General features: G+C 29.9%; 1 protein-coding gene across 8 annotated transcripts in view; it reads right to left on the bottom strand.

Moving 5' to 3' along the window:
- Positions 1 to 24,200, bottom strand: part of LOC119608974 (venom carboxylesterase-6) — a 36,520-nt gene that overhangs the window by 1,906 nt on the left and 10,414 nt on the right. For 2 of the 8 annotated variants that reach the window (XM_037963660.1, XM_037963667.1), the window contains exons 2-7: positions 21,422 to 21,850; positions 8,429 to 8,533; positions 1,656 to 1,792; positions 1,434 to 1,595; positions 634 to 1,361; positions 370 to 539 (exon numbers count right to left, since the gene is read on the bottom strand). In XM_037963660.1, coding sequence (XP_037819588.1) covers positions 370 to 539; positions 634 to 1,361; positions 1,434 to 1,595; positions 1,656 to 1,792; positions 8,429 to 8,533; positions 21,422 to 21,577 — 1,458 coding nt within the window. In that variant the 5' untranslated portion in view covers positions 21,578 to 21,850. Of the gene's footprint in view, positions 1 to 369; positions 540 to 633; positions 1,362 to 1,433; positions 1,596 to 1,655; positions 1,793 to 8,428; positions 8,534 to 11,446; positions 12,007 to 21,421; positions 22,217 to 24,200 lie in introns of those variants that run through there. The other 6 variants (XM_037963645.1, XM_037963637.1, XM_037963676.1 and 3 more) reach the window with 6 other exon arrangements.

Here is a 24,200-nt window from a genome sequence, read left to right as displayed (position 1 = left end):
AAATTGTTAAAATATTTCTGAATTAAGTTAAACATGAAATTAAATAATTTATTATTAAAAAAATAATCAAAATTTGTAACATAATCACTGGTGTAGGGTATCATATGGTCGGTCTTGCCCGACTATAAATTCTTACTTGTTTTTAAAAAAATTCGTTATGTTCGAGTTAGAATAATCTTCAAATCATAAGACCTCATACATTTTATAATTTCGAACTTAAAAATTTGAAAATTTTATTCAATTTTCAATATAGTTTCTTAATTTAATTTTTAATTAAATTGTTTTTAATTGTTAAAGTGCAACAGTTAACAATGATTCATTGATTATAAAAGTCCACTTCGAATTATCACTTTCTTTAAAATCACTTACCGCTATCATTTCATCAACCGACTCAATTCCAACATGTTTTGAGCCTAAATAGAACTGACGTATATCACGACTGACACGGGATCTTTGGTCTGTAACATTGAGATCGTGGGGAACCAAACGTTCAAAATCATTTTCTATAATTTGCAATAGTTGGGGATTTTTACGTAAACCTAAATAAAAAAAACATTAAATTGATGTTTTATTAAACTTTTCACTTTAAAATAATTTTTTTTTTTAAGTTTTTCTGTAAAATTTCCAACTTACGTCTTATAAACAACATGGCCTCATGTGTATTATAGCCCGTCAAATACGGTATATTTTTATGGAATTTCTGTTTTTTATACGAGTCTTGTGGGGATTCTGTTATAAATGGTGCTTCATAGTAGACATTTTTCTCTCCCTCCTTATTCCAATAACCCTCAACGACAGGAACGAAGGGTAAACCAATATTATTTCTAAAATCTTCTTCGGTTAGAGTTGTAGGTGCTGCCTCCACTAGTTTCATGGCAGGAGCTCTTCTTAGGAATTCCAAAATCTCTTGTGTATTATTAGCACCAACATAACCTAAATTTGCTGCTAATCTAGAAGCTCTGGCCACTGAATTTTCACCCATAGCCCAAGGATTTAAAGCCGAGCCACTTTCGGAAATAGCGCGTTGAAATAGTCCTTTAGCTAAAGGTGATAATAATAACATTTGTACCGAAGAAGCACCAGCCGATTCACCAAAAACAGTAACTTGATTAGGATCTCCACCAAAGGCGGCTATATTATCTCGCACCCATTTTAAGGCTAAAATTTGATCTTTTAAACCCTGATTACCAGGAGCATCAGGACCTGCCGTCAAAAAACCCAAAGGTCCCAATCTGTAATTCAAAGTCACCAATACAACATTTTCTGCTACTAAATAATCGGGACCATATAAAAAGGTGTTTCCAGAACCAAAAGAATAACCACCACCATGTAGCCAAACCATTACGGGGAACTGTGGGTTACTGAAACATACATTTTAACATTATTTGAAACTGTTCAATTTTGCCAAAAAAAAAAAAATCAACAAAACTTACTATTCTCCCTTAGGCAATTTGGCGGTAAAGACATTTATAAACAAACAATCTTCATTGCCTTTGAAAGTATCTAAAATCATATTTTTATGGGGACAACTATTGCCCTCTCTTGAGGCATCTCTTATGCCAGACCAACTTTTTTCTGGTTCTGCAGCACGGAATCTGAAATAACAAATTTATATAAAAAAAACTAGTTTTACAAAATTAAATTAATTTATCAACCTTCTATCGCCCACTGGTGCTTGTCCATAACGAATGCCTTTAAAGCTATAATAGCCACCACGTTCACCAGAACGATACTTTTGAAAACGTCCCCTTACTTTACCCGCCGATGTTGTCACCACCACCTGGGCATCTTTCTGTAAATGTAGAAATGTATGTTAAATTGTTAATAATGCACTCTAATACAATTTGTTAGTAGTTTGCTGTTATTTGCCAAAAATATTAAATATTTTCAGTTTTATTGTTGTTTTGCAAACACCTTGACACGGTTATTTGGTTAAAATATTTAATAGTTAGCAAAAGTTCTAAAATTGTTTAGCATCTTGTTAGAATATCTTTGCCAAAAAAACACATTCCAAAATAAATGATATTTTAAATTATTTAGTAGGTTTTTGATTTATATGTGTTATTTATTTGTTAGTTTTACTTCTTAGCGCAATTATGTCCACATGAAACAAATGTTTTTATTCACCTGTTGCTTGAAGGTCGCTAAGGAGTGGTCTTTTTGATAACCATATATCTTTGAAATAAAATTTATTGTAGATTCTAATATTTTATAAAGTGTTAAATATCCATCAACATGAAATGTTTTTTTTTTTTTTTTTGCAAAAATATAAACTAGAAATGAAAACTTGCCGAAATTTGGTTTTTGGAGGGCAAACAAACAAACATACTACATATATGGTTTTCGTTCAAACTAAAATTTCTTGTTTTTATACCCTTCACCTTTGTGAGAAGGGTATACATAAGTTTGTCATTCTGTTTGTAATCTCTGTAATATAATTTTCCGAGTCCCTTTAGATAGTGGAGACGATTAAGTCTTGTCCGTCTGTCTGCCCGTGTGTATGAATGTCGAAGTGCTTTACGTGAACACCTGACTTGAAGGCCTTATTTCACGGTGGTCTTTTTCAACCACTGGGTGAGTTTTATTGGCGACTCACCACCGCCCGAATATGGAAGTTCCAGTCCAGTATACGTGCACTTTGCTCAAGTACTTGAGCTATCCAACCTCTGACCATTGCTGCCCCGTTGCTTAACTTCCCTTTACAACCACGCAGATGGGATGGCCTCTGTTGGGACGGAAACAGCACCTAGAAACGTAACCGGTAGGCCGAAGTACGCATCCATAAAATAATCCGAGACTTTGTTCTTACACACAGTGACACACTGTGGTAAATCTGGTATGCACAGAGTATACTCTGAACATACCTGGACAAGGAAGGAAAATTCAATCGTATCACTTGTATAAGATACCTTTCATTCATCACCATTCAACCCAACAACATACGACAGACTCACTCTAGATATAAGGTTTGGCAAGGCCTGCGGGTAACTGGCTACCCGTAGTACCAGATTATGTGGTTCTCTGGTTAGACCCCATGACAAATCATACCAAGGACTAGCCGAGGAGTAAAGTGACATCACCAGTTTATAGTCCCGGCAGTCCATGTGTATCTAGAAATCAGTTTTCGGAAGACATCAGATATCTGCGAGATTCGAATCTTCAATAATTCTATTAGGCATGCTTTCGACATTTTCGCTATTTAAAGTCAGAAAAATAGATTTATAAATAACGGAGATATGGGTAAAAGTCCGAGAGAAACTGGAACCGGAATTAATAAGAACCTATAAGAGGGGAGATTTTGGTACTATTTCGTTCTTCACAAGGTATTTTTTAAATATTCTATAATATTGAACATAGAAACATAAAATTAAACATTCAGAATCCCGAGTGAATTGATATTTGTAGAAAAAGATTTTTGGTACTTTTTCGTTCTTTTTGGTGTTTCTACAATAGTTAATCTAGAAACCTACCATCAAGTATATTAGGATTCTGATGTATTGAAAATCTATAAGAGGGAATTTTTTGGTAGTTTTTGTTCATTAACTGTTACTTTTTATTATAATATTGAACCTAGAAACGTAGCATACTGATTGAATATTTATAAAGTATACCAATAGGATTAGAATTGTTTTCTAGGTCGATTAAGCAATTTCCGTCCGTCCGTCCGTCTGTGCCTTGTAATCTAAATACAGGTCGCCATTTTAAAGATAGTTCAATAAAATTTGGTATGCTTAATACTTTTGGCCCAAGGGCGAACCCTACTAATTGGTTAAAATCAGTCCATTATTTCACCTAGCCTCCTAGCCTCCGGACCATCCGATTTGAGCTTTTTAGCACTTAGTTATGTTTAATATACTCGTATCTCGAGAAAAAGGGGCACAACTATTAGTATAAAATATAATTGATTAGTATAAAATATAATTTCAAAATTCGGCGCGTCGAATTTAGAAATAATCGGGCCTCATTTGATCCTTGCCCTCATACAAAGCCCCCCATCAGAAAAGCACTTAAATGACCAAAATTCGCCTTAAAAGACTAATGTCGAGAAGAAATTCAGCATAAAACCATTTTATGTAAACGTACATCCATCAGCAAAATTTTGTGAAATCGTTCTATATTTTCCCCCAACCCCCACATATAGAGAATATTAGTTTTTCATCTATCGATTACTTAAATATATCGAAGGCAATATACAATTCAACATAAATGCTTTATTATGATAAATCACACTTTATTTTCATAACTGGTGTAGGGCTGACGACATAGGCCACTGTAATTTCTTACTTCTTTGATTTTCTGAATTATTGAACCTAAAACATAAAATGAAAATCTATAATAGTGAATTTTTTGGTACTTTTTGTTCTTTAACTGGTACTTTTTGAATCATAAAAATATTTGAACCTAGAAATGCAAAATTAAACATGCAGCATTGGTACTTTTTCTTCTTTTAATTGGTCTTTTTTCATTTTCTGAATTATTGAACCTATAAACATAAAATGCGTTCGCTTCGATAACGCATTCTTATATCGTAATTAATATAAAAAGTTTTGGATTTCTTGTTCGATATCGAGTGTCGTCACCATAAAGAGAAAACTTGCGATAAATTTCACTCGATCATGTATACGTTAAAGTTTTCAAATAAAGAGGATCATTTAATTCTCTTATTTTTTTTTTTTTTAATAAATCATCAACATCTTCTCCCACAATTCAAAATGCATCTTCCCTTATAATGTCTTATCTCAAATTAGGCCAAATTAGTATGCAATTATAAATAAAACATATGTAAGTAATCTTAGGCAACAATCTCTTAAAACTTATGCAATCCATAATCTGACAGGTTTTCCAAATTTTCTGACCAGTTTTATTTTATTATTTTTAATATATTTTTTGCTTAAGTGCAACAAAACTGTATTGAACTTCAATCATTAATAATAGTTAGTGAGCAAGTTTAAGTGTATACGAAAACGAATATCAGCAACCAGTAACAGTTCAGTATCACTACCAGTATTTTAAAATTAAAAGCTTACGGTTAAATATCTAAAATACATAATAATACTACTTGTGTCTACGGTCGACGACGATCTCATCTGTTCGATACTCTTACACAAAAAAAAAAAACAATCATTTATTATACTTAACTAAATTTGTTAGATAAATAAGTATGTACTCAAGCACTACTAAGATCGTAAAACTAAACACCAGCATGGTCTGACGGACGGACTACTATTCATAAAGGCATTGACACAGAATACCATGCAGTTGTATGGTAGTGGCTGTTTTCAGTGACAGGTGTCACCATCATCATAGAAAAACTTTAACAATTGATATTTGGCGAAAAAAAGCATTTTACTTATAGACGTTATCAAACGTTTATGGTAAAATTTTATTTTCTAATCATAAAAAAAATACATGAACATGGTCATCTTAATGAACTTGTTTCGTTTTAATTTTTTTCTTTTTCAAATATTTTTAATATTGTTTGGACTTCTCTGCAAGTTTGTAACATGAATGCTCAATTTTTTTTTTTTTGTTAAAATTTTACGCTTTATGGTCATCGTCATCACCATCGTCTAATTGCTGTTGGGGTTTAAATTTTGGTTTAAGGAAAAAATATTTTCAATTATTTTTTATTAAAACAAAATCTAGTATTAAATAATCTGTATTCAATATCTTTGTTGCTCTTTAATGTTTAATATTTTAAAAATGTTGCCAAGAAATTACTTGTTTTCCCAACCAATTTTAAATTTTTATTCAACATCAAAGTGGAAATTTTAGTTTAGTTAGTTTTTATGTCCACCATCAATAAATATGCGAGTTATATTGATTTTATCATTTCGTTTGTAACACATCGAAATATTGGGACCTTTCGCAGAATTCCATTCTGACCGAAAGGGAAATTATTACTTAGTAATTAAATTGATTAAAAATTTAGAAATCCATAACTGTTTATTCTGTTGTTATAAAATCGGTTATGCCATGTGTCATAAATTTCCAATCAGTTTCCGAACCAACCTCTACACTATGTACATGTGTAAGAATCGATTCTTTTGTTTTTTGTTACCATAATTTACTCATTTATCAGATTTACATATTTTAAATTTTATTATATATAAATAGCTAGTGTAATTGATTTTCCTTTGCGTCATGGACTACGCTCTATAAAATTTTAAAAAGTTATATATGTCATTACTAGCATACCCTGAGTGTTTCGCTACCCTAACCAAAATGAAATACATACACAATTTTGTTTACTTTTATAGAAAATTAAAATTTATTAAAATTTTGTTTAATGTTTCAGTTTTTTACTTTCAACATCACGTGAATAAATTTCAGTAAGAAGCTTGTATTTTTAGTTTCATTCGTTAAGCTTCCACATTATAGAAAATTTCGAAAGTACTATTTGAAAAAAAGTACTATAAAATACCTCTAATAGATTCTCATTTAATCAACAATTTTATGTTTCTGTGTTCAATATGATATACAATTCAAAAAATATAATTTGATTAATGAAAAAGTACCATAAGTCCCTTTCAGTAGATTCTCATTCACGAAGGAAAAAACGAAAAAGTACAAAAATCTCTCTCAATAAATTCTCATTTAATAAGGACCGTGTGTCATGTGTTCCGGTTAACCATTATAGAGAATCCAATAAGTACCATTTGAAGAATGGAAAAGTACCAAAGAGTTCCCATTTACAGAATATTATTCAGTCAAGACCATGTATGTTAAAATTTATGTTCCTAGGTTGAATATTGTAGAAAATTCAAAAAGTACCATTTATGAGATAAAAGGTACTAATTGAATGTTATTCAATAAGGACGGTGTATGTTTAATAATCATGTGTATTGAATTCATATTGTAGAACATACAATGTGTATCATTTGAAGAAAGAAAAAAGTACCAAAAGTGGAATAAATTCTACATTAGTGGAAAGTACTAATAAAAAGAGTAAAATTTTTTCCTTATACTTTTTCGAGAATTAAGTTTACAAAATGTTCCGTATTTAAATCTATATATCACAGATAAAACTCAAACGATTCAAATCTGCATTCATTTGTTCCAGAAAAATTGTGCTTTCCAAAAGTACCAAACAATTTACTCGAATTTGTTCCTATATAGGCCTTAGTATTCGAATTCCAAAAAGCTTATTTTGAGAGAGGAAATAAACTACTTTTTAAAATTTTATAAAAATTTTCTCAATGAGTTTGAATAAAATTAAATTTCTCCTTTTTGGTACTTTTTTCCGTAGTGAAATTGCAAAAATTTTGTTTCAACAAATATTACAGAGTTAGACCGTAATTTAATAGGAATACTTCAATAAATCGAAAAGGTTTTCTTAATGTGCTAAAATATAGTACCATAAATACCCCCAAAAGGACTGAATTTTAAAAAAGTACGAAACGGGTGTCTCATAATTTTGGGAGATATATTCAAAATATTTACAAAAATGTTATTTTGTTTATTAGTTAAAAAGTTATAAAGGGCCAAAAAAGGTACCAAATTAACATTTGTTACACATTTTCACACCTTAAAAGTACGAATTTCAAAAAAGTACCAGACCCCGATCTGCTTATTTGAAGAGTAGATATAGGTACATTTAAAATTTTTCTTGTATCACTAATATTAGGTAAGATACTTAAGAAAACCCTCCTTAGTGGATCTACATGACCAAAAACATATCATCAGCTCTCTAAATACTTTGAGAAAATTAAAATCGCTATACTAGCATCTTGTATATCGCTATATTGGCCCATTCAATAAAACTTATTTTTGTCGAATTTCGTTGATATACAGGAATTTTGAAGCAAGTTATGAGCGTTCAAGTAATTTTCTGAATTGAACCTTATATGGTGGGATGGGGACCGATGAACCGATCTTCATAAAATTTTGATAGAAATTTAAGTTTCTATAATACTTGTTCATATCGATATTCATCGGTAGTTGTATTTTAAATCCAATTATGGGTGTTAAAGGTATTTTCTGAAGAAGGCTAGGTGAAAACTTTAACTGATTTTGATTATTTTCAATACCAAACAAAAATTGCATCCATATGTAGGACCGCCTTCCGAAATTCTCTGAAATTTTTTATAGTGGGTATATTAGATTCTGCTTAACCGAATAATAATAACACTGTTAGTTTTTTTGCTTTATAAAGTGTTGGTCGTTTCTTGTGCTTATTTGAAGGACACTTGCTGGCTGCTTAGAATGCATGTTTAGTTTGGTTATGGCTTGTTGCAGAATACATATTTGGCTTTGTTATTATTACTACTTTTATTGTTTGTGTACCAGTAATAACTATTATTGGTATTAATCAATTTATGGTGCTAATTTATGTATAAAGATTTTTGTTTTATTTTTTTTATTACTAAGTGTTTAGATTTTTCATTATTTTATTTGTTTTTTATGCAGATCTAGAAAAAATACTTACACGAAATGACCTTACAACTTCTTGCACCACACGCATTGCACGTGATGGTAATAATTGTACCAGTGAATTTGGATGTGATGTCAGTGTTTTCCATGCTGTAGTTTCCTGTAGAGAAATCGAAAAATTAACAAACTGTATTTATAATTTGGTAAGTCTAAAAATATTTATTATTAATTAATAACTAATTTATTGCTTAGTTATTATTAAAAATTTTTATACACGTGTTTTTTAAAGAAAATCTGAAACAAGTTTAGTTTATTTTCTGACTTTTTTATTATGATTTCATAAAGTTACTATGTTAATTTTTAACATATTTGTGGTTTCGTCATGTCTGGTTAAATACTTTTGTTTATAGGTTTATGCTAATTTTAATTTTGTTTTTAATTAGTTTAATAGTTTATTCATATGTATTTTAAAATGTATCTTTTGTTGTTTACATAAAAATTATGTAAGAGATGTGATTTTCTTTAATTCTATAATATTACTTTTTTTTAATGAGACTTATTTTAAATGTTGTTAACGTCAGAGCTCCTATATGCGCAGAAAGTTTTAATTATGTTCGCTTGACGTCGTAATCTTTAGTTTATCATTCTTTTTAACTGATATCTCTTTAAAGTGGTTCTAATTTTGACTAAAAATTTTTTATACTTATTTCTAACTTTAATTTTAACCATGTTCGAAACATTGATGAAATAGCTATCTGAACTCCTTTCTACAATTTTTGCTAGGACTAATAGGTGAAAAGTTATACGCATTTGAATAAAACACTGTATGACCAAAATGTCCAACTTTGACCTCCTCTAATTCCGGCAGTTCTGGTGCAAATTTCGTTTCCTTGGTGCAAATTTCGTTTTTGCATTGGGTCACTTGATATGTATGTGGGAACTTAAACAAATAAAAAAGAAGTAAGAAAGTGCAGTCGGGCATGGTCGACCGATATACATATGTATATACTCAAGCAATTTATTATAGGGTTAAATATGGACCGATCAATATTAAATTTTCTTTTGGAATTTAAGTTTATAAAAAACATACTTTAGCCTAATTTAAACATAATACTAGTGTTTATATGTGAGTTATGGCCTTTTAAGAAATTTGCAGAAAAATTACTTTGTTTGGGAGCTAGGGTCAAAATTACGAAAAACGGCAGTAGCTACTGTTAAGGGTCATATATATACCGGTATAATTAACAAAATTGTGAACTTTAAAGCGTTATTTATTGATAGAGTAGTATGGGACCTAAGTGAAATAATGGACCGATTTCAAGAATTTTCAACAAACTTCATCATTATTATAATAGAAGAGATTATATTAAATTTTGTTAAATTATCTTTAAAAGTGCGAAAGTTAGAGTGTGTTTATTGGTTTAGACTTGGAAATGACCATTAAAGGGTGCCAAGGAACAGCCTTTTTACGAATCGTACGTAGAAAACTCTCAATCGATGTGCATTAACGTTTTGCGCACCAGGTATATAGTACTCTAACAAAATGTTTAATTATTTTTCTCGCGATGACCTCAAATTACAAATATTTTTAGGCCCAGTTCGAACAGATCGCATTGAACATATTGTACTGAGATCAAGATTTTTAATCGCTGGTAGGGAACTGAGGTCTACTACAAAAAAAAATATATATATATTTTTGATTTTTCTCGTATTTATTACATTAATACTAATCATTTGAGAGGTATTCCTAGTAACATAATGTCCATCTGTTTATTAATTTTTATTTTTTGGAATTTTTTCATTTGGTTCCAATAAGTTGTTTCGGAACTAGTATACGTTTCATGAAATAATGATGTAATAGCAATGTTTAACTTGTGTCAAAGAACTATTTCCTTGAAAAATCTTGAGAAGTATTTTAGAAGCACAACAATGTTCCAAGGAACGGGTTCCAGAAGTAATGGCGAAATCACTAGTTCCTAAGTTTTTGTTTAAGAAACTGAAGTGGTTCTGTTAGCAATCGTTCTAAGACTACTTTTTTTAAAACAAGTTCTAGAGAAGTATTTTAGAAGCACAACAATGTTCCAAGGAACGGCTTTCAGCAGTAATGTCGAAATCACTAGTTCATAAGTTTTTGTTTAAGAAATTGAAGTGGTTCTGTTAGCACTCGTTCTAAGACTCCTTTTTTTAAAACAAGCTTCCTTTGAAGAATTTAAACAAAATACTCCTTTCGCTCCCATTTTCTTTATAAGAAAATAAAAAAGTATTTACCACTTTTTTATGCATAAACCTCAAAATATACTGCGTAATACCCACATGTATTTAATTAACCAATTTTGCGCCATTTATTTTGCAAAACTCAACCATTCACAAATAGTTTTGCACAGCCATCTAATAATGATGATGATGCTTAAAACCAAATAACAATAGTTTTGTGTGTATTAACTATTAAATGATCACAATACCATATAGTTTTTCATCTTCATTCACAATTATCTATAATTCGAGTCAATGGCCATTGGCCAACATTAAAAAATGGTAAAATAATATAATAAAGTAAGAGAGTTTATTTTTTTTTTTTGCATAAAAACTAATATGACCAACAAACGCAAACGTCTGATGAATTATATTGTATTTTCCTACTATGGTCATTCATTCATTTACTCATTTCACTTATATAACTTTACAATTATTTTTTACTTTCTTTGGGAAAATCTGTGTTATTCGTTGAGGAAAAGTGGTCACACATAATGTGGTTTATTTCATTTTTATTTCACTAAACATTTAAATAATAACCGTTACTTTTTTTGTAAAATGATAAATTTCAATTTGTAAACATATAAATTATGCATACGTGCCTAATGGATGCTAAAAATTTGCTACAAGTTGTATGAAGGCAGGTACTTAAGAGAATGAATTAATAAAAATAATATTTTTTCTCTCAGAGAATTTTCTTTTGTTTTATATGTATATCGCTATCATTATCTGTTTTTGAATTAAAAACTACAATCATGTAACTGCATTATTGTTTTCAACGAATGCATTCTTTTCCATATTGTTATCTTGTAAAATTTACCTCTATTGTTGAAGGATCAATTGCGGAAGTTATTGTTGTGGTGGAAAATTCACCATATTTATTATCAATAACAGCAACAGCGTCATCAACTTCAATAACGTCATCAACCGGTATAATATTATTTGATGTCACTGCTGTTACCACCGATTTAAGAGTTGGCAAAGCAATATGAACATTTTTCTCGGTTGAAGTTGACGATGACAACGTAGATGCAGCAGTTGTAGTTGTGGAAGTACTAGTGGCAGTTGTTGTTGAGCTTAAAATATCAGTTGATTTTAAAGTTGAGTTTATTAAATTATTATTTGTGGTCGTTCCAATTAGTAATTGTGTTTCAGAGTTATTTGTAACTTGTGGTCGGTTAGTTGTATTAGCATCATTATTATTGTTTTCTTTTCTTTCACGATTATTACGATTTAGGTTTGTGACCGATATTGCGAATGCAATTAGAGCAAGAGCCATTGCAATTGCAGCCAAAGCAGTCACATATTCCAATGAGCGACGACAAGCCATTGTCTTTTTGTTGTTGTTGTTATTAGTTATATAAAGTGAGCGTAAACAGCTGGAGATAAAGCAAAATACTTGTAGCACGCTCTTAACGTATATTTTTGTTTTTTTATAATTTGCACAGTGGAATAAAAAGCGTAAAAGATCGACAAAATGTATGTGTTTATGTGAACTTAAAAAAATCGATGGTATTGTTTAAGGAAAACCACCCAATTTTCATGTTTCGAGCATGCAATTTGGTCGAAATTTCAAAAATTCAATGTTGGCCTCAAGCTCTTCTAACGTTGTTAATGCTGTGATACACGGTTGTCAGATCTTACAACGTTGTCTAACAATCGGTTGAACTTACAATTTTTCTTTTGCAACGTTGTCAGAAAAAGCATTACTGACAATGTTGCCAGACAAAATTTGTAAGTTGACACTGTTGTTAGACATTTTCTGCACATTTTACTGCCAACGTTGTAAGATCTAACAACCGTGTATACATAGCTTTAGTTATAATCAACAAAGAACAAGTAACAGTTTTATATTCGCCTATGACGAATCTTATATACACCGCATCAAATTATGTGTCTTAAAATTAAAGTGAATTTCGGAAGGTCTTCTCATTTATTTGATATATGCTGAATTTTATTAAACGAAATTAATATTAATATCAGAAAGATTTTCGGAATAGGGCCTTTAATTTCAGTTGGGTTCAATAATGGATCGAGCTCTATAGAATTAAAATGTGTTACCAATTTCTTAAAATTAATAATTTTTATCGAAAATTACCAAAAGAAATATGGAGGAAGTCATTTTTTGCAGAAGACCTTATATTGTGGGTAGAGCCAATTGAACCGATCCTTATAAAATTTGCTATAATTACGCCTGTTATGGGCGTTAAATTTATTTCTGAAGGGGACCTATCTATATGAGGAATAGGGTCAATTATAAACCGATTTTTATTATATTTGGTAGAAAGATCTTCAATTATGGATCGATCTCTATTGACTTAAAAAGAGTTACCAATTTCTTAAAATAATTAATTTTTATTGAAAATTTCAAAGGGAAATATGGAAGAAGTAATTTTTTAAAGAAGACCTTATATAGTGGGTAGGGTTAATTGAACCGATCCTTATAAAATTTGGTATTGAGTTATATTGTTCTTGTAAAACTTGTGTGTGTTGGATTTCCTGTTATGAGCGTTAAAGTTATTTCTGAAGGGGACCTACATATATGAGGAGTAGGGTCAATTATGAAGCGATTTTTATAAAATTTGGTAGAAAGATTTTTGTTCTTATAAAACTAGTTTGCGATGAATTTCACCCTAATGTTGTTGTCAGTTATGAGCGTTAAAGTAATTTTCTGAATGGGAACTTGTGTAGGGGTAGGGTCAATTATGGTCCGATGTCTACCACACAATGCAATATAATTTCTGGTTGCAAAAAACTGACTGTTGTTATCGCGTTTGAGGGATATTTGACCCATTTATGTCTCTTTAAACTTATTCAGGAGGGCCATTTTTAAGGGGGCTAGAGAAATCGTGGAGCGACATCGAACAAACCTTATTAATAGTGCAAAATTTCAACCCTCTAGCTGCTCCTATGTGTCCTCTATCGTGCTTTCAACATACAACAGATGGACGGAGAGACGGACGGACATGACGAGATCGCCTTAGAATTTAATAATATCCAAGAATATACATATATACTTTTGTGGGTCTACGACCAATATTTCGATGTGTTACAAACGGAATGACAAAATTAATATACTCCCCATCATTACTAATGGTGGGTAAAATCGCACGTTCATGCGACCGTCTCTTTTGACGGTTTCGTCAACTGTAATGGGTGTAAGGAGAATTTTGATACCAAACAATTTTTCCCCCAAAATTGAACCCCAAATACCGATCCTTGAAAATTTGTTTGTTAAATTTTGGAACATAGACTTTTTTGGATTGATTTGGAGAGATTCTAACGTGATGGGCGGTATGTTACTTTAAGAGAGTGACGTCCTAAGTAGGAGGTTTTCAGTCGTCACTTTTAACTAACAGGCTTTTTATTTCATCTTTATCGTTTTTAAAAAATTGGATTTTTTTCGGATTTCTAAAGTTTTGACAAATTATAAACGAAAAACTGAATTATTCAGACTTCTTATATATTTTGATCGTTGTGGTTTCAATTTCTTATTTATACTGTTAATATGTTTCGGTTAAATTGTCACCCTAAGTAAAACATATTGCTACCACAAATCAAAAATGCTGTTTTTAAGTTTTAAACACATTTTAATCCACTGTACATTATTATTGTGTAATAGTGGAAACTTTTTTATTTAAAGAAAATATTTGAGATAACTATTAAATTTTCTTTTGTTTTTTCAACATTTACTTAAAAAACACTTAATATAGGACGAACTTTAAAAACTTTATTATATTTTTACATGGAATTTTCACAAATTTTCTTAGTTTTTATTGAATTTTATTTGAGGAAATTTTCCTTAATGATTTTCTTTTATAAATTTTCTTGCGTTTAAATGAATTTTATACTTTTTGTAGGTTTAAACACTGCAAGTATTCGTTTATAACTGATTTTTTAAATCCAGTCAAACAGAGTATTTGCAAGAAATATGAGCAAAGTTTGGCTTACAGTTTTTACTGGTATTTTCGTGCATTTTAATGTGGTTTTATAATTTTTGCAATACATTTTCTTTTTTTCATTTTTTTTCCAATTTTCAAATACAGCTACCACTATTTTAATGTGTTATTTGTTTATATGTTATTAATAAAATAGTTTGTTTCTAAAATTTTATTTTAAATTCTCCTATTGGTTTAAACAATTTTTCCTATGAATTTTATTGTTTTCTCTCTCAAAAATACTCGTAATTATTCTGCAACAATAGAAGTATTGTCGTTTTGTTATTAGACACGCAACAAATATAACAAACAGCAGCAACAATAGTTGTTTTGCATTGTTGTTGACATGTATTTGTTGTTGGTGATGCCTTTCTTGATCACCATAAAGATTGGAATTATGTTGTAGTCGATTCATCAAATGCAGTTACATTACATTACTATATTAATCTATTTTTTTCTAAATTTGATACTTTTTAGAAGTTTCTGTTTAAACTTGGGCCTAATTGTCGTATACGTTATTGTATAAACTTTCTTATTGAAAACTCATTTCGATATCGAAATTAAGCTTTTTATACGTAAATTATGAGCCGATTCTCATAAAATTTAAACAACAATAGGTTTCGGTTCCTTTTTTGTGTCAAATTTCATCATTACCCCGATATTTTAAAGTTAGTCATTTTCTAAAGAGGGCCTTATATGGGGGTAGGGAGAATTATACATCATTTCTCTTAAAATGGAAATAGGTAGATAGATTTTCATTCATACAAAACTTGTTTATGTCAAAGTTCATTAAATCATTAAAATCTTTTTCTGAAGGGGACCTGGGGGTAGGGTCAATTATGGGACGTTTCTCATAGAACTTAGTAAAGAAATTACGGTTTATATAAAACACGTTTATATAAAATTTCTTTGCTAACTGGTATTTTTAAGCCACATATGGGCGTTAAAGTCTTTTTCTTATGGGAACTTTATATTGGGTAGGGTGAATTAAAAACAGAACGTCATAAAATTTGGTAGAGAGATTTCGGTTAATATAAAACTTGTTTATGTAAAATTTCATCAATCACCTTTAAAGCTGTGAGCTTTAAAGTATTTTTCTGACGGGGTCTCTTATAGGAGATGGGGTCAATTGTTGACCGATCCTTATAAACTTAGTAGAGAGATTTTGGTTCCTATAAAACTTGTTTATTTCATTGCTAAAGTGGTATTTTTGAGCCCGTTATGAGCGTAAAAGTCATTATATGAGGGGGACCTTATATGGGGGATAGAGATGGACCGATATTCATAAAGTGTAGTAGAAAGATTTCGACACTTTTTTACTTACTTTTTAAGTCAGTTATAACTGTTTAAACTGTATTCCGTGGTGCTAGGTGAAAGAGTGAACCCACATTCAATACCAGACATTTTGCATCAATAGTCGTCCTCTAGATTACTTCTAAAGTAATTACATTTAAAAATTTTAAAATGCCAGAGTTTCTATATCTCATTTTAAAAAGATGTGAACTCATATCATTTTAACGGTTCATATTAGTTTGATTTTTAAATTCTAACTTTGGTAGTTATATTATTAAAATTTTTGACAGTTCTTTTAATGTTTGTTTCAAGTACTTATACCTATCACTAAATTACAACACTATTTTGTAGTATGTATTTTATTGTTTATAATTGTTTACAACTATTTTTTTATTACATTACAATCTTTTTACGGACATGTTATATTTGCTTTATTATACTAGTTCTTTTTTCTAATCGAATGCATGAATCTTTCAAATTATTTTATTGACATTGTTCGATTCGTTTTTAACGAAATTGTTATTTAATGAGATTAAATAGTATTGTAAACAAAATTTAATGTGGTAATATATATGTTCTAAATTTTAAAGCGTCAACGGCAACGCTTTTGAAAACAGTAGTAGTGTATTTTTGTATAAAAACCCAGCTATAACTTTGTAAAGACTTGTACTTATACAACAACTTACTTTTCAATGACTATTACATACTGTCTGCATTACTTTTAAGTACAAAACACATTTTAATTCCCTATTTGTAATGACTTATTTGAGTACTTGTATGAAAGCTAGCGTGGTAAGTACTTGCCTCTAATGCCACCGTGTTAAAACAATGAGTTAAAAAGCCAATAAATAAGTGGCCTTTTAACATATTACTTTTACTAAAATTAGCAAAATTTTCCAAAATTGACAATTTATAAGGCTGGTATTTTTTTCTTGTTGACCAAAAATAAACTTAAAATCGTCAAATGCGTTGCCGCATTAATCGCCCCCACTGCAAATCAAAATTTCACATAAAATATGCACCAAAAAATGTGAATTCGATTTTCAAGCATTAATTACACGGATTCGGTTTATAAAAGCGGTTTCATTTCAAATAAATATCGTTTCGCTTATTCTTAGAAAAGTAAAATGAGCAAAATACTATTCAACGAATAACAAAATTTAAATATATATTTAAAACATAAACTATTCGATATGATGACACTCCCTCTAAAATAATATTTTATGAAATATGTCCCTATACATATATGTATATGTATCTTGCATAAATATGAGTTATGTTAAACCATAAATAGTTAAATATTATGACTAACCAATATTCAGTTTTCTTTAACTAATTGTTAAAATATTGTTAAAACCAGCATTTATGTAATATACAGTTAAAAATATTCAAAAAATGTACCTTAAAAATAATTTACCGCCAACAATGACACCCAATATTTAAACAACAATGACAAGTACTATATCATACAAACATACATATATTGTAAATATATACATAGATGTGTATAAGGGCGCAAATATCACTTTTTCAAAAATGCGTTTTTTTTTTGCAATTCGATTTTGTATTCTAGGACAGCAATATCTATAACATACATATTAGTAGATTGTTTCGTTAAAATTTCCCAAATGGCTTATATGCCCTTATTCACCACCATGCTTGTAGATCATAAATTACTAACAATGTTAGTTGCCTACAAAGCCGTTTATTATTTTAACTATAATTAAAAGTAAATAAATAAAAAAATACAACCAAATTAAATGGAACCTTAAAAGTTTAAATATTAGAAAAAAAGAAACAAAACAAATAACAAATATTAATGTTGTTTTTGTTTTAAGAATTTTTATCTTTGTTTTGCTACTTATTAAAAAAACACCAAAATAAACCTAAATAGTTATACAAATATGTATAACTTAACTTTATCTAATTAGTTAAAATTATCTAATACTTATTTACTATAGTACTGGCTCATCTTCCGCGTTTACTGCTAAAACGTTTTTATTGATTGAAAAAAAGCAATGCAAATAAATAATTTGATTAAAAATAAATGTACCTTGAAATTTAATAAATTAAATTAATAGCCACTACAATTAAATAAAGATTATAATAAAATAGAAAAAAAGACGTTGAAAATCAAAGTCATTAGTTTCATGTTTATTTTACAAAATATTATTTTTTATTCTATTGATCTTTAAAAAAGTTCATTAAACGACCTTGACATGATTCTTTCAAAATGATCGAGAGGTTAATATTTTAAAACTCTTATGATTAACTCATATTTACAAGATTAAAGCACGTGATTTTTAATGTTTGCTGTTTATTTTATTATTGTTTAATATTTTACAGTTATAGCAAAAAATATTAATACATTAACTGCAGTTTATATTTGCCTTGAATATTTTTACTCAATAGCGAAGTGCCGTTAGCAAACTGTATTTTAAAAAATTATTTTTAATTAAAGGTTTTTATTGTTTTTTTTTTTACAAATTTTCACAATATGTATTATAAAAGATCTTGCTTAATGGCTTTTGATGTTAATCGTAACTATTAAATGAACAATTATTATTAAAAAGCAAAAATATATACAAAAAGATTGACAGTTTTGAAATTGAATGAGTTAAGAATTTATGCTTTTAAATTTTATTGTTTTATTTAACATGATTTGTCAAAACAAAAGAAGATGTGACAAAGAATTTTTCTTTTATTGATTAAAAGGCGTATTATAGATTTTCATTGTAAGACTATAGACGGAACTGTACTAACTAAAGACTATAGACTAAACTATAGACTAGACTTTAGACTAGAATTTAGACTACACTATAGACTAGACCTTAGACTAGACTATAGACTAGACTATAGACTAGACTATAGACTAGACTATAGACTAGACTATAGACTAGACTATAGACTAGACTATAGACTAGACTATAGACTAGACTATAGACTAGACTATAGACTAGACTATAGACTAGACTATAGACTAGACTATAGACTAGACTATAGACTAGACTATAGACTAGACTATAGACTAGACTATAGACTAAACTATAGACTAGACTATAGACTGGACTATAGACTAGACTATAGACTAGACTATAGACTAGACTATAGACTTGACTATAGACTAGACTATAGACTAGACTATAGACTAGACTATAGACTTGACTATAGACTAGACTATAGACTAGACTATAGACTAGACTATAGACTAGACTATAGACTAGACTATAGACTTGACTATAGACTAGACTATAGACTAGACTATAGACTAGACTATAGACTAGACTATAGACTAGACTATAGACTAGACTATAGACTAGACTATAGACTAGACTATAGACTAGACTATAGACTAGACTATAGACTAGACTATAGACTAGACTATAGACTAGACTATAGACTAGACTATAGACTAGACTATAGACTAGACTATAGACTAGACTATAGACTAGACTATAGACTAGACTATAGACTAGACTATAGACTAGACTATAGACTAGACTATAGACTAGACTATAGACTAGACTATAGACTAGACTATAGACTAGACTATAGACTAGACTATAGACTAGACTATAGACTAGACTATAGACTAGACTATAGACTAGACTATAGACTAGACTATAGACTAGACTATAGACTAGACTATAGACTAGACTATAGACTAGACTATAGACTAGACTATAGACTAGACTATAGACTAGACTATAGACTAGACTATAGACTAGACTATAGACTAGACTATAGACTAGACTATAGACTAGACTATAGACTAGACTATAGACTAGACTATAGACTAGACTATAGACTAGACTATAGACTATAGACTAGACTATAGACTAGACTATAGACTAGAATAGATTATAGATAGACTATAGACTAGATATAGACTAGACTATAGAATAGGAAACTATAGGGAGACTATAGACTAGCTATAGACTAGACTATAGACTAGACTATAGACAGACTACTAGGACTAGACTATAGACTAGACTATAGACTAGACGATAGACTAGACTATAGACTAGACTATAGACTAGACTATAGACTGACTATAGACTAGACTATAGACTAGATCTATAGACTAGACTATAGACTAGACTATAGACTAGGACTATAGACTAGACTAGAGACTAGGACTATAGACCTAGACTATAGACTAGGACTATAGACTAGACTATAGACTAGACTATAGACTAGACTATAGATCTAGGACTATAGACTAGACTATAGACTAGACTATAGACTAGACATACTAGACTATAGACTACCTACCGACTAGACTATAGACTAGACTATAGACTAGACTATAGACTAGACTATAGACTAGACTATAGACTAGACTATAGACTAGACTATAGACTAGACTATAGACTAGACTATAGACTAGACTATAGACTAGACTATAGACTAGACTACAGACTAGACTATAGACTAGACTATAGACTAGACTATAGACTAGACTATAGACTAGACTATAGACTAGACTATAGACTAGACTATAGACTAGACTATAGACTAGACTATAGACTAGACTATAGACTAGACGATAGACTATAGACTAGACTATAGACTAGACTATAGACTAGACTATAGTCTAGACTATAGACTAGACTATAGACTAGACTATAGACTAGACTATAGTCTAGTCTATAGAATAGACTATGGACTAGACTATAGACTAGACTATAGACTAGACTATAGACTAGACTATAGACTAGACTATAGACTAGACTATAGACTAGACTATAGACTAGACTATAGACTAGACTATAGACTAGACTATAGACTAGACTATAGACTAGACTATAGACTAGACTATAGACTAGACTATAGACTAGACTATAGACTAGACTATAGACTAGACTATAGACTAGACTATAGACTAGACTATAGACTAGACTATAGACTAGACTATAGACTAGACTATAGACTAGACTATAGACTAGACTATAGACTAGACTATAGACTAAACTATAGTCTAGAATATAGACTAGACTATATACTAGACTATATACTAGATGTGGCAAAGAATTTTTCTTTTATTGATTAAAAGGCGTATAATAGATTTTCATTGTAAGTCTATAGACGGAACTGTACTAACTAAAGACTATAGACTAGACTATAGACTAGACTATAGACTATTTACTAGAATATAAATATACAAGACTAGATAATAGTTTCTGGACTATAGTCTAGACTACAGCTTTTAGACTATAGTCTTGACTGCAGACGAGAATGTAATGCCTATTGGACTATAGTCTCTGGAGATAACAATAGACTATAATCTCTAGTCTGGTCTATTGACTAAACAATAGTCAACAATTTATAGTTGTTCGTCACCATTTATAACAATTAATAATTTCCTTAAGAAAAATTAACTAAAAAATCACAAGCTGAATTAACAATTACCACTATTCATTACAAAACAACTAATTCATTTTAAAAATCTTTAATGAAACCATAACCGCACTTCATCTTAGATTTACCTCACGTGTAAATAAATTCTATGAATAAAACATAACAAAAAGTAATATTTTAAATCTTAATACAATTGTACTCACCTTTAAAGTATTTGAGAATTTGCCCGCTCTAGCAATTGCTGTACCAAATGTTGATGGTGCTATAGCAATTGATGTGGATTCTGGTACTCCAATTATGCAGACAAGTACGAAGGTTAACAATGTCAATATTGTGCCACAAGGTTTACAAAACAACATTTTAGTTTTTTTCTTTTATAATATTCTCATATAAACTATTTATTTTTTGTGTGTAGGCCAAGTATAAAACACTTAATTTTTCCAAGTACTTCTTTAGCATTCAAATTAATTTCTTATAATTCTTCTTGCTATATTTACTTTTTAATATTATTACGGGGTTTTAAACTTTTATTAAGTACGAGTAGGCCAATTTACACTTAGTGGCATGTAAATATAAATATGTTGTTTTGATGCTTAATTTTTGAAGTAAACACGATTACGGTATTTTTTTTACTGCAGATATAAGACAAATATTTTAACTTAAACAAATTACATTAAATCCACAAGCAATTTGTTTTATATTGTGTATTTTATTTATTTATTTCAACGCGGCACTTCTTATTTTGTTTCATGGGTTTTGTTTAAATTTATTCTTTCTACAAAGCATTTTCCAAATTTGCACAGTTATTTTTTGGTTTGTGTTATTTATTTTAACTTAAACAATAACTTTGCTCGGTCATGGTCTTTTTCCAACTGAATGTCAACTAGTTTAAGGTTTTATTTTAAGTTTAACGGATTTACTATGATTATTTTATAAGAATGAGTTTTTAATTTTGCTCATAGAGGAATTTTAAAATACAAATTAGAATTTCTTAAGTCAATGTATTTATAATGGTTTTATTTCTAATATATTATTTAAAATATACATACAAATTTAATATGAATGAAAGATATAGAAAAATAACCTGCTATAATGTGTTTTATGTTATGTTTTGCTAAACATTTTCACTTTTATAGTATATTATACTAAAATATTTTAATGTGTTGCTTGTAGACAAAAATATTAACATGTTGTTTTTATGATATCATTTTACGTTTTAGTAAATATTTTTTTTTTTTGGTAAAATAGGAAGTTTATCTTATTTTCCCCCTAATTACGTATTTTGCTAAAAATAGTTAGCAGACTAGATAAAAAATGTTTGACATTGATTAGAAATCTTATAACAAATAGAATCATCCTATATATTTGGTATAATCAGTATAAAAACAAAAGACTTAAGACATAAACTTGTTAATGGAATACATTTTATTTCCTGTTATAAAAACACATATCACCTAAGGTTGTTGACTTAAATAGAAATTAATTAACAAACAACATGACATAATTTCGTCAAATGTTGAGAGTTTTATATTCGGCTATGCCGAACTTATATAATGAACATAACAAATATGGACTTAGATTATTATGGATTGATACTTTCCTCAAATATTTAAATATTTCTAAAAAGGGGTAAAATTTTTAATAAATTAAAATAAAATTAGGACAAAATCTCAAAAGACATGATCGATATTATTTTATGGAAAACAAATTCCTTTTGCGAGTGTGCAAGTTGGGCTCAAATCTATGGACAAGTTCTGTTGGTAAAAACAGAAATCTTATATAGTATTCATTGATTGAATTATTCCTAAGAATTTTCCAACCAGTGTTCGTGAGGGATGTCACTTCGGAATAATATCACTGCAAAGATATTTGTATCTAATTTTGACGAAAGCCTAACAATGACAAAAAATGCTCCACAGTTTCACTGTTCTTCACTTCTCTACATGCTCTAGATTAGTCTGAATCACCATATCCAACTTTGTACAGCAGTGCCAGTAATTCTGTGTGTCCACTCAGAATACGAACCATCATACTAACCTCATTTTCAGGAGGCTTTTCGTCCTGCTCTGTGTGGTTCTACCCATCGCTTCAACATTCCAAGAAGCCTTATGGTATTCTCACACCCCTATTTTTTACTTCTGTCCTGGTTGCGTCTAATGGTTTTGAGTTCGTCAGGTTAACTATCTTGAGATCTCTTCCTTTTAAAGCTAATACATTCGCTCAATCCGACTGATCCCGAGTGGCCTGGTACCTATATAATGTAAACCTTACCTCTGGGAGAGTATCTTAGATTTAACTTTATCACCTGATATCTCTCTAATTGTCTTCTGGCTGGTAAATATATTAACCCCTTGTTGGCGCCATATTTGTTATAATCCAATTTGCGCATTCCGTTATTGCACGGACCTCTACCTAATAAACTAGTACTGTTATTAGGAAAACGGTAGTATATTTCTGTTGCTGGAACCCCAGGCCCGCTTTGTCACCCAATTTAAAGCCATCCGTGTAGCAGCGGATTTCTACGGGTATTTTTTCACGGATCCGTGTTTCAGTGGCTGTCGGTAAATATGTTAACCTCTTGTTGGCGCCATATTTATTACAATCCACTTTACGCATTCCGTTATTACACGGTCCTCTGCCTGAAAACTAGTATTGTTATTAGGAAAACAGTAGTATATTTCTGTTTTTGGAACCCCAGGCCTGTTTTGTTCCCCTATTTAAAGCCATCCGAGTAGCAAAGGATTCCTGCGGGTATTTGGTCTCGGATCAGTGTTTCAAATTTCTCGACATTCGACATTTTGTGTCTAGTATGTAATCGAGCACGTCCGATGAATGTGTATGTGAACGTGTCCGATAACCGTCTTTGGTCAGTTCCCTCTTTTAACAAGCTTCAATACAAATTTAGTTCAGGAAATTTTTGAACTGCTAACATAAAAAAATCTATCAATATACCCCCATCTTTTTAATATTGGGTAAAAAAAC

Source organism: Lucilia sericata, unplaced genomic scaffold, assembly GCF_015586225.1.
Source record: "Lucilia sericata isolate MDLA Ls3-8-SP2 unplaced genomic scaffold, ASM1558622v1 Contig000022F_arrow, whole genome shotgun sequence".
Classification (NCBI taxonomy): Eukaryota; Metazoa; Arthropoda; class Insecta; order Diptera; family Calliphoridae; genus Lucilia; species Lucilia sericata.
Note: the sequence above shows the minus strand (reverse complement) of the source record. Positions and strands in the feature narration are given on the sequence as shown.